The 12,075-nt window shown below is 37.7% G+C and overlaps 1 protein-coding gene across 30 annotated transcripts in view; it reads right to left on the reverse strand.

Moving 5' to 3' along the window:
• Nucleotides 1-1,173: 1,173 nt before the first annotated feature.
• LOC135101301 (circumsporozoite protein-like) overlaps nt 1,174-12,075 on the reverse strand; it is a 233,329-nt gene continuing 222,427 nt past the window's right edge. For 21 of the 30 annotated variants that reach the window (XM_064005100.1, XM_064005088.1, XM_064005089.1 and 18 more), the window contains 2 exons: nt 3,191-3,244; nt 1,599-1,851 (listed from right to left, as the gene is read on the reverse strand). In XM_064005100.1, the coding sequence (XP_063861170.1) occupies nt 1,744-1,851; nt 3,191-3,244 (162 nt within the window). In that variant the 3' untranslated portion in view covers nt 1,599-1,743. Of the gene's footprint in view, nt 1,852-3,190; nt 3,245-12,075 lie in introns of all 30 variants that reach the window. The other 9 variants (XM_064005087.1, XM_064005069.1, XM_064005070.1 and 6 more) reach the window with 3 other exon arrangements.

Consider the following 12,075-nt stretch of genomic DNA (forward strand, 5'->3'; position numbering starts at 1 on the left):
TACTTGGCGCTGGTCAGACCTCATCTAGACTATGCGGTGCAGTTCTGGTCCCCACATTACAGGAAAGATATAGGTCTATTAGAATCAGTACAGAGGAGAATGACTAAAAGGAAACAGGGCATGAGGAGTATTCCTTACGAGGCGAGGTGGAAGTTGTTAAATTTACATTCTTTAGAGAGACGTAGGTTAAGGGGGGACCTGATAGAAGTCTTTAAGTGGTATAAGGGTTATAACAAGGGAGATGTAAGCAAAATTCTTAGGATCAGCAATCAGGGTAGAACAAGAAATAACGGGTTCAAGCTTGAAAAATTTAGGTTTAGGAAGGAGATAGGGAAAAATTGGTTCTCAAATAGAGTGGTAGATGAGTGGAACGGACTCAGTAATCATGTAGTTAGTGCTAGGACACTAGAGAGCTTTAAGAGAAGATTAGACAAGTTTATGGATGGGGATAGCAGATGGAAATAGGTAGGTGTGTTTCATACAGGGACTGCCACGTGTAAGCCTGGTCGCTACTTGCAGCTTCCCTTATTTCTTATGTTCTTATGTTCTTACTACTACTACTACTACTACTACTACTACTACTACTACTACTACTACTACTACTACAACTACTACTGTTATTAACATTCACCTATTACAACTTAGGAAAGCTTTTTTTTTCTCCAACCCTGTATGCTTCTTAAAAACATGGAACTGCATTTTGGAAATAAGAATTCAAATAGCCGAACACAAAAATCAATTAGATGCAAAAGATATTAGACGGCTCAACTTGAAACACTGCAGTAAAGAATGCAACACATGTTTAATTTAGAGTCAGTACAAAATGGTATTCTAACATTTGCATATAGCCAGTACTTATACTCATACTCTCATATCTTCTTGGCGAATGGCAAACAGAGGAACAAAAAAATATCTTTTCAGTTGCCGCTTCCATACATACAGACAAAATAAGAGAAAAAAAGGAAAAAAAAGTCAACAATAAAAAATCTAAATATGTTTCAGGAAGTGCCTCAGTACTCTTAAAACAACTAGTCACAGGAAGGGAAGAAAACAGAAACAGGCAGAGAATTCCAGAGTTTACCAATGAAGAGGATGAAAGAATGAAGATATTGCTTAACTCCTGGACTACTGAAAGGGAAAGGAATAAAGGTGAAAGTCTTGTGTAGCGTCAGCGTGGGGAAGGAGAGACGCATGCTGATGGCAAATTCAGAAGAGCAGTAACCATAGAAATAACAACACAAGACAGACTTCCCCCATTTTTTCCATCTTCATATACTTGTGTGCATTTTTTGTAGCATATCAGTGTATTTGCTATGGTAAGCTCAGAAGGTATGAAATGTTCTCTAGGGTATGCATTAATTCATCCATTTATTTATTTATTTATTTATTCACTTATTTATTATCTATTTATTTCATGTTCTACTTTTCATTACCACATTTCGAATCCTTCTTTTCTCTATGCATACAGTAAAATAAGCACACAAAGACTGCAATACATGTTACAATGAACATTATAGACTAAATTTACATTCTTCTTTCATATATATACCCTGGGAAGGCAGAAAAATGGGAGACAAAAACAACGCTCTGGAAAAAGGTTTAAACTATTCCTTCAATGGATAATACTACTGACATGATACCATGGAAGCACATCCTTTCTTTCCTTCATAGATTCGTGGGAAGCAGACAGGAGAAAGGAAGGCAACAGACAGGTTTCGGTTGACATGGAAAAAAAAAAAAAGTTTAACATTGAGTTCCAAAACAGAGTGCACATGATGTAATGAAGCAGGTACGCACTTTCCTCCTGCACGTGTTGGCAGTGTTCACCGCGGCACCACCTGCCATCCTTCCCTGAAAATATCAAAACATCCACATAAGAAAGTGATGCAGCTTGACTATTCTAAAAAGAGCTAAAAATGAAGCATCATAAACAGAACCACCACAAATCCTTTACTGCATGAGTTACAACATACACATGAACAAAAAAGGAAAGAATAAATACTAAAGAAAAACACGAAATGTCATAAATAAATCGTGTCAAATTCCTCCAAGCAAAAACACATGGATACATGAAAAACAACACTGAAAACAGAACACACTTGAAACTATGAGAATGTTAAATATGCACAACAGCTGCAACAAAATAAAACCTAAAAAAACAACAGCAAGGATATACTTAGAAAATAATAAGTACCACTTCAGTCTAACCATAAAAAGTATTCACGGCACAAAACATGAAAGTCCCTTTTGAGTATCTCCGCCAAGGTGGCCTGACTCATCTATTCTTCTTTCTTTATTGTTGCTCAGTAATACAACACATCCACCTTCCTCCGTTTGTGTTTCTGATAACAACAACAACAACAACAACAACAACAAACACAACAACTCTCTGACCACTCCTAGTTATATACCTGCCTTTTCGTGTGGTTACTACGAGGACACAGGATGTTCCCTATAACCTCTTACACAACAAAACAACAACAACAACAAAGGCTCAAGAGACCACAAAGATATCGTAGTTGCTGTTGGTTCTGGATGTCACCGCTTCTTGGTAAGGATCTCAACAAAAGCAAACACCTGTGAGATCCACCCTACTTCATGCTTGTGCTGCTAACTCGTCTGGATGAAGCAATATATTTAGTATGATTCATTTCACTGGACCTGCCTAGTATAGTTGTGTCTACATATTTCAGCTCCCGCGGTCATCTGAATACAAAAGCCTCACTGTAAAGCCAAGGTAGTGTTTGGCTGTCAATAACATTCCTATATACGCATTACCAAACGCATCCTATTTTTTTTAGTCTTGTCGCTTACCAAACCAGTGTCAGACGCTCTTTTCATAAGGACCCGCAGGAGGTCGTCTTTCCTGCCTCGGTAAGGCTCACACGATTTACTCATATTTTCCCTGAAACATAATGTAGTGAAGCTCTAGATGTTAGGGAGGAGATGAAGGCACAAAAATGGGAGACAAAAAAAAGCTTTAGAAAAAGGTTTAAACTAATCCTTCAATGGATAATGGTACTAGCACGATACCATGGAAGCACATCCTTTCTTTCCTTCATAGATTCGTGGGAAGTAGACAGGAGAAAGGCAGGCAACAGTGACAGGTTTCAGTTGACATGGAAAAAAAAAAAATTTAACAGCGAGTTCCAAAACAGAGTGAACATGATGTAATGAAGCAGGTACTCACTTTCCTCCTGCACGTGTTGGCAGTGTTCACCGCGGCACCACCTGCCATCCTTTCCTGAAAATATCGAAACATCCACATAAAAAAGTGATGCAGCTTGACTATTCTAAAAAGAGCTAAAACTGGAGCTTCATAAACAGAGCCACCAGATATCCTCTACTGCACGAGTTACAACATACACATGAACAAAAAAGGAAAGAATAAATAAAAAAAAAAAAAAAAACGAAGTCATAAATAAAACGTGCCAAATTCCTCCAAGCAGGAACACATGGATACATGAAAAACAACACTGAAAACAGAACACACCTGAAACGCTGAGAATGTTAAATATGCAAAAGAGCTGCAACAAAATAAATTACAATTACATATATAACAATTACATATATAACAAGATCAAATAAGAAAATAAAATAATAATAAGTGAAAAGCTTCCCAACATTCAGCAGTACAAACCCAAAAACAACAGCAAGGATAATAATAAGTACTACTTCAGTCTAGCCATAAAAAGTATTCACGGCACAAAACATGAAAATCCCTTTTGAGTATCTCCGCCAAGGTGGCGCGACTCATCTATTCTTCTCTCTTTATTGTTGCTCAGTAATACAACACATCCACCTTCCTCCGTTTGTGGTTCTGATAACAACAACAACAACAACAACTCTCTGATTACTCCTAGTTAGATACCTGCCTTTTCGTGTGGTTACTACGAGGACACAGGATGTTCCCTATAAAGTCGACTTACACAACAAAACAACAACAATAACAAAGGCTCCACAGACCACAAAGATATCGTAGTTGCTGTTGGTTCTGGATGTCACCGCTTCTTGGTAAGGATCTCAACAAAAGCAAACACCTGTGAGATCCACCCTCCTTCTCGCTTGTGCTGCTAACTCGTCTGGATGAAGCAATACATTTAGTATGATTCATTTCACTGGACCTGCCTAGTATAGTTGTGTCTACATATTTCAGAGATCCCGCGGTCATCTGAATACAAAAGCCTCACTGCAAACCCAAGGTAGTGTTTCGCAGGCAATAATATTCCTATATACTCATTACCAAAGGCATCTTATTTTATTAGTTCCGCTGCTTGCCAAACCAGTGCCAGACGCTTTTTTGATAAGGTCCCGCAGGAAGTAGTCTTTCCTACCACGGCAAGACTCACACGATTTACTCATATTTTCCCTGAAACACAGTGATGAAGCTCCAGATGTTAGTGTTTTCTAAGATGCCTTTGCTATTTCGACACTATACATACATATAGAAAAAAATCAAACTGAGTGGTGGCTCCCGCGGCCCGCCAACCTACGCGGGTATTGTTTCCCTATGCGCTCATAGCAGAACAACCCAACAAGACAAGTCTTACACCCGAAAGTCTCCCACCCATAAAGCTTCCCATCAGCCCCCCACTGCTCCTAAACCACGAGGTCCTTCTCATCTCACACCTGCCAGGGCAATGACAAGAAAACATGAGGCAGGCTGGAACAAAGAGGAGGATGCATTCAGCCCCGGTCTGCACGATACAACCCTGAGGAGAACGCTGGATGGCAGACACTATACAGCTTATAATCAAGCCCACGCCTACACCTCAGGAGTGGGCAGATGGAACACAAGCCACCTAGTGCAGAAACACCGGTGTTTGAAACGCAGGAAACGTACAGTGATAACTCGCATGGTTACAGAAGGGAAAGAAATAAATATGCTAGTGAGAGAGAGAAAAAAAAAAAAAAAAACAGGGTGTTACAATTGCGGCGAATTCAATCATGTTCAAAGAAATTTTAGATTTGACCACAAACTCTTATGTGGCAGCTATCAACGTTTAAGTCATAAGAGCCGCTTACGTCAACAGTATAGGGCATAGGATGATGGCGAGGAAGCATCTGCCGTTGTTGAAATAAAGGAGTTAAAAAAGGATTCGCTAACTGTTAAACACATTAATGCACCATCACTGTTATCGAGTTTGGAAGAGGTAAAGTTATTGATAATAGATAGAAATATCGATGTTTTATGTATGAGTGAAACATGACTTCAAGCAAACACCCCAGATGGTTACGTAGAAATTCCTAATTGTAAGATTTTTAGATGTGACAATGGTCGAGGAGCCGGGATATGCATGTATGTCCATAGTACCCTCAATCCCTCTGTCATTAACCTAGATGTGCCAAGACCGACAGGCGTGGAGGATGTATGGGTAAAGATACAGTGCAGGAAGTTGCCGGCCATCATCATTGGTTGTGTATATCGACACCCTAAGGCTTTAGCCACATCATTTGACTACATTCAAGATGTTTTTAGGATGGTAGGTCTGCGTGATAAAAGGATCTTTATCCTAGGTGATTCTAATGATGATATGATGACAACGAGTAATAAAATCAGTAAGATAATAAAAAACAAGTTGACACAAATAACAGATAGACCCACAAGAACAACCTCAACATCAGCTACTTTACTAGATCTCATAATAACTAATAAACCTGATGTCATTCTACCACAAGACGTTGTTCCTCAAGTCACTGTTGATCATGACCTAGTGTCTGTTGTTTTAATGGTTAGAAAACCTAAAAAACTGCCCATGGTAAAAAAGTTTTCGTAATTTGAAGAACTATGATAGACACTTTTTGTTCGCTCCTCCTTGACAATGTTCATAATATGAATAATATATTTTTAACTGACGATGTGAACAAACAAGTATGCATTTATAATGACGTTTTTATTAACCGTCTTGACATGTGTGCCCCTCTTGTAACTAGAGCAGTGAAAGGAAAACCTACACCATGAATAAATGACGATATCCGTGAGGCAATGGAGGACCGTGATAGGTTACAAAGAAAGCTTAAAATCAACACAAGTAATTCACGGTTACGGAAACGTTACAAAACAGCTAAGAAACTATAATAGTAATAAAAATAATAGTAATAAAACTAGGGCGCATCATTACCAAGTCCGTCTCAAAGGCAGTAAAGGGAACACTTCGGTCACATGGAACGTCATTAATGAAATTATCCCTAGTCAGAAAAATAGGCACATTGCCTATATATTTTTTTTTTTTATAATCTAAGTGATAAAGCCGAAGAGTTCAATAATTTCTTTCTTAGTGTTGGAGAATTCACTTTTAAACGCTCACAGAAGATAAATCTGTCGTCCATCTCCCTCAGTCTAATATTAATATTATCTCTGCTTTTAGGCCTGATCCCGTAGATACTAACACCGTTATATTAACAGTTAAAGATCTTAATGCAACCAGCTCTGTCGGCTCTGATGGCATAGGGTTACGGTTTCTCCGGGAAGCGTGGTGGTAGTTAAGTGAGGCTGAAGAGGAGGAGCACAAGTCATGCTGCGATTGATGGATGATGCAATCAAGGGTCGCAAGAGAGGAGGCGGGACGCAAGGCGCCTTCAGGCCAGTCACTGCTGGTGTCCCTCGCCTCCCCTTCCTACCTCGCTGCGAGGTGAAGGGGCCACTACCACCGCTGCCTCAACACTTACACTACCTTTGCGTCTCAACACTGAAATGCTTGAATGAATGGGAATGAACGGGAAATTAATGGTCACTTAGAATTGCTTATAACAAGTACATGTTACTGTTTTAAATCAATCTGTCTGTCTGCGTCTGTCTGTTTATCTCTGCCTCACATCTTCACTATAATGATCTGTAAGAAAGAGCATTCCAATCTCTGTTGCTTTGTTGCAATGCATCTGTTTGTATTAGTGGTGTGTGTGTGTGTGTGTGTGTGTGTGTGTGTGTGTGTGTGTGTGTGTGTGTGTGTGTGTGTGTGTGTGTGTGTGTGTGTGTGTGTGTGTGTGTGTGTGTGTGTGTGTGTGTGTGTGTGTGTGTGTGTGTGTGTGTGTGTGTGTGTGTGTGTGTGTGTGTGTGTGTGTGTGTGTGTGTGTGTGTGTGTGTGTCTGGTGTAACATTACGAGTGGAACAATATTTACGAGTAAGGGTCAGTAGGTCTGTCTTCTGGTATATTTAGTAGTTTTAGGAAATCAATGACAACTACGTATTGTGCCTGAAAAATGGCATACCGTAAATACGAGGCCATGAGAGAAAAAATATAGTTAGGTCACTATGTATGCATTTTCTTCGCTTACAGTAATTGTTATCACGAAAGAATATACGAGTAACGGAAGAGGCATACGTTTATATTATGCAAACATTATGCTGTATTAATATTCCACTGACTAATTCAGTTTAACTTTTGGTTAAGTAGTAGCTGCAGGGCACGGTAAACTATTTATTAAAGTGCTTTACAAAAAAAAATTGTGCAAATATATTCTTTAGAATGAAATATACCAGTTTCTGCCGCTATTTAAAACTACTTTGTCCATGTCTGTGTCTGCCCGCCCATCCATCTGTCCCTCTGTCTATTTGTCTGTTTCTCTGTCTGCTTGCTTGCCTTCTATTTTTGCCTGCCTGCCTGTCTGCCTGCTTCTTTGCCTGCCTATCCTCTTCAAGTTAGGCTGACTATTTCCCTGTCACCCTGTCTGTCTGCCTGCTTTCTTTCTTTTTTTTTTTTGTATGTCCATCCACCTCTTTCCCCGCCCGTTAGTCTGTCTGCCTCCTTCCTTGCCTGCCTGCTTGCTTGCCTCCCTGCCTGTTTGTTTGACCGTCTGTCTTCCTGCCTACCTGTCCGCTCTCTCTCTCTCTCTCTCTCTCTCTCTCTCTCTCTCTCTCTCTCTCTGATGATTATCTAAACATGTCAAAACATTATTTAAACCACTACTACGAAATAGCAAGGTACTTAAAGGCTTGTCTGTAAGTGGTATCAGTGTGAACAGGTTACATCACGCTCCTATACAATCATGATTTACGCAGCACACCCTCCATAGTAGGTTGGCAGGCACTTCCCACACGTTAAGGAGTCCTTCTTCATTTCACTCTCTAATTTAAACTTCTTTATGCAAATGAAATTAAAGTTCGGGATTTAAATGATCACTTTCTTTTTTTAGTACATAAACAAAAATGTGCTGGACAAATACAACGAAAAAATCTATATAAAAAAAAAACAATAATAATATTTCAGCCAAACTCCACAGTAACGAAAGCTTTCATAAATATATGAAGATATTGCAAAGGACGCACTGAAATATTATTTATCACCGTACAACTACAATACCTAATTCCCGGGAGCAGACTCATGCAGGATATAAAAAGGTGAAAGACAAGAAAGTAGAGAAGAGTCTCCTCCCCACCCACGCCCCCATCGATCCTGCAGAAGCTGGCAAGAAGAGGGAAATTTCCATAAAAAAAAAAAAAAAACGTAATTTGAGAGGAAAGTAATTAAGAGATGATTTCTACTTCTATCACATCTAGTCTACATACGGTCCTATTTTTATTATTGATATCAGATAAGACGTTTCCTCTTCCTTAAATATGACTGAGTGGGATACATGTTTACTAGGTGACTATGGTGATGGGTTAGTTGCCCAGCAAGGACTCCATTCCTTATACCATTATTGTGACGGGGTCAGCAGCAAGTCGCCGAGGAACCTAGCCATCACCAAGGTCTCTTTAATGTGATTCATTTTCTCTGTTTTGAATTAGTTGTTTTTCTTCCTCAGTCACATATACCCTCATCAGATGACAGATGTAATCGCACCGAAAGACTAAATATCCGCGGTAAGATTTTTATAAGGAGGTGAACAGTGACAACCGGGTATTTGACATTAAATATTTATCAAGGCGATTTTTAAATGTTTCTATTGCATTCGACCTGACTACGTTGGAGGGCAATTCTTTCCAAATATTTACTCACCATATATATATATATATATATATATATATATATATATATATATATATATATATATATATATATATATATATATATATATATATATATATATATATATATATATATATATATATTAACGAATCATTAGCAACAATGGTTATCTTGGTCTATAAATTGGTATGTTCAACTTCAATAGCTACAGCAAAAGCAGCAGCAACAGTAGTAGTAGTAGTAGTAGTAGTAGTAGTAGTAGTAAAACAGAACAAGAACAAGATGATAAGAACAAATACTACTGATAGTTCACCTAATACTATTACTACTACTACTACTACTACTAGTACTACAACAACTACTACTACTACTACTACTACTACTACCTATTTTTTTTTTGTGTAGCAAAGTATAATAGTAATGAAAACAACAGCGTCACCAACAACCACAACGATAACAAAGGCATCAGCCGAGGGAATGAGCGGAACGATAAGACTAAAATGAAACTTAACAGTACAACCACCACCACCACCACCTTCATCACCGCTGCGTCAAAATCCACACCAGGCCCTAATTTCATGGTACTTGTAGGTAGTGGAGTGTTTACATTAATTACTATCAAAAGTGCTGGTAACGAAACAGAAAATGTTGTCTTCTTTGGAAGAACACGTGGAGTCAGTGTAAAAAAAAAAAAAAAAAAAAAAAAGTGAATGGGAAGAATCGATTAAAAAAGATGAGTAATGAAAAGTAAATGATAAGGAAAAGGTAATTTCAATATGCAAGCCAACAGAAATACATAATAACATAGTGAATAGTGGAAACGGAAGAAGGGAAATTCATAAATGTGGAATATGATTAAGGAAAAACAATGACAAGGGAAACGGGAAATTAAAGAGAAAATAAAAGATCAACAAGAGTAATGACAAATAATTAATATAAGTAAGGCAAGGAAAAGTGGTATGAAAAAATAAACAAACAGGAAGCTACACTACACGAGAATATAAAGACAACAAAACAGAAAGCAAAACAAAAAGCAATCGTAGAAAAAAAAAAAAGATCAAGGCGAGTTTTAAACGTTTCTATTGTATTCGAGGTGACTACGTTCCAGGGCAATTCAATCCAAATATTTACTCACCATATATATATATATATATATATATATATATATATATATATATATATATATATATATATATATATATATATATATATATATATATATATATATATATATATATATATATGTTTTTTTTTTCATATAAGAACATAAGAACATAAGAAATAAGGGAAGCTGCAAGAAGCGACCAGGCTTACACGTGGCAGTCTCTGCATGAAGTATACCTACCTATTTCCATCTATTATCCCCATCCATAAAACTGTTTAATCTTCTCTTAAGGCTCTCTAGTGTCCTAGCACTAACAACATGACTACTGAGTCCGTTCCACTCATCTACCACTTTATTTGAGAACCAATTTTTTCCTACCTCCTTCCTAAACCTAAATTTTTCAAGCATGAACCCGTTATTTCTTGTTCTACCTAAGAATTTTGCCTACATCCCCCTTGTTATAACCCTTATGCCACTTAAAGACTTCTATCAGGTCCCCTCTTAACCTACGTCTTTCTAAAGAATGTAAATTTAACAACTTCAATCTCGCCTCATAAGGAATATTCCTCATCCCCTGTATCTTTTAGTCATTTTCCTCTGTACTGATTCTAATAGACCTATATCTTTCCTGTAATGGGGGGACCAGAACTGCACAGCGTAGTCTAGATGAGGTCTGACCAGCGCCAAGTATAACTTTAATATTACTTCCGGCCTTCTGCTTTTAACACTCCTAAAAATTCATCCTAGTACCCTATTTGCCCTGTTTCTGGCTTCTATGCATTTTTTTTCCCTAGACGGAGTTCAGAGCTAACTATAACTCCTAAATCTTTCTCGTACCCTGTACCTACCAGAGTTTAGTTGTTTAATGTGTACCTACTGTGTGAGTTTCCTCTACCTACGCTAAGTACTTTGCATTTATTGATATTAAATTGCATTTGCCATCTGTCCGTCCATTCATTCATTTTATCTAAATCTACCTGCAAGGCGATGGCATCCGATTCTGACCTAATTAATCTACCTATCTTTGTGTCATCCGCAAATTTACTAACATCACTACTAATTCCACTATCCAAGTCATTGATTATATATATATATATATATATATATATATATATATATATATATATATATATATATATATATATATATATATATATATATATATATATATATATATATATATATATATATATATATATATTAGAAATAACAATGGCCCTAATACTGATCCCTGTGGCACCCCACTAATTACATGACCCCACTCAGATTTCGAGCCGTTTATTACAACTCTTTGTCGCCTGTCACTAAGCCACTAAGCCAGCCTAATACCTTCCTATCTATCCCGTGTGCCCTAACCTTTCTCAGGAGCCTTTGATGGGGTACCTTATCAAAAGCTTTACTAAAGTCTAGATATAAGATATTATAACTATCACCAGTATCTACTGCCTCGTACACTTTACTGTAAAAACTCAACAAGTTTGTCAGGCAAGACTTCCCCTTCGTGAAGCCATGCTGTGACTGATTTATCAAGTTATGTTTGTCTAAATGTTCCCTAATGTTCCTCGCTATTATTGATTCTAATATTTTACCTACAACTGAAGTCAAGCTGACAGGTCTATAGTTAGACGCTAAAGTTTTATCTCCTTTCTTAAAGATGGGAACTACATTAGCCTGCCTCTACATTACTGGTACCTCACCTGATTCAAATGATTTCCTAAAGACAGAGACTAACAGCTCACTAATAACCTCTTTGCATTTATTAAGTACTATGGGATATATTTCATCTGGTCCTGGTGTCTTGAACTTTTTTAGCCTATCTATCTCCTGTTCCACTATCTCCCTAGTTATGGAAATATCTGTCAGCTTCTCATTCTCATCTGCTCTAAACACCTGTTCACTATCTGGCATATCCTGCATGTTTTCCTGGGTGAAGAAAGTTGAAAAATACTTATTCAGAAGTTTACTAATCCCTAGAACTAACCAGCTCCCCATCTGCTGCCTTTAATGGACCTATAGTATCCTTATTCTTCTTCCTGTATACCTGATAAAATCCCTTGGGGT

This window comes from Scylla paramamosain, chromosome 6, assembly GCF_035594125.1.
Source record: "Scylla paramamosain isolate STU-SP2022 chromosome 6, ASM3559412v1, whole genome shotgun sequence".
Lineage (NCBI taxonomy): Eukaryota > Metazoa > Arthropoda > Malacostraca > Decapoda > Portunidae > Scylla > Scylla paramamosain.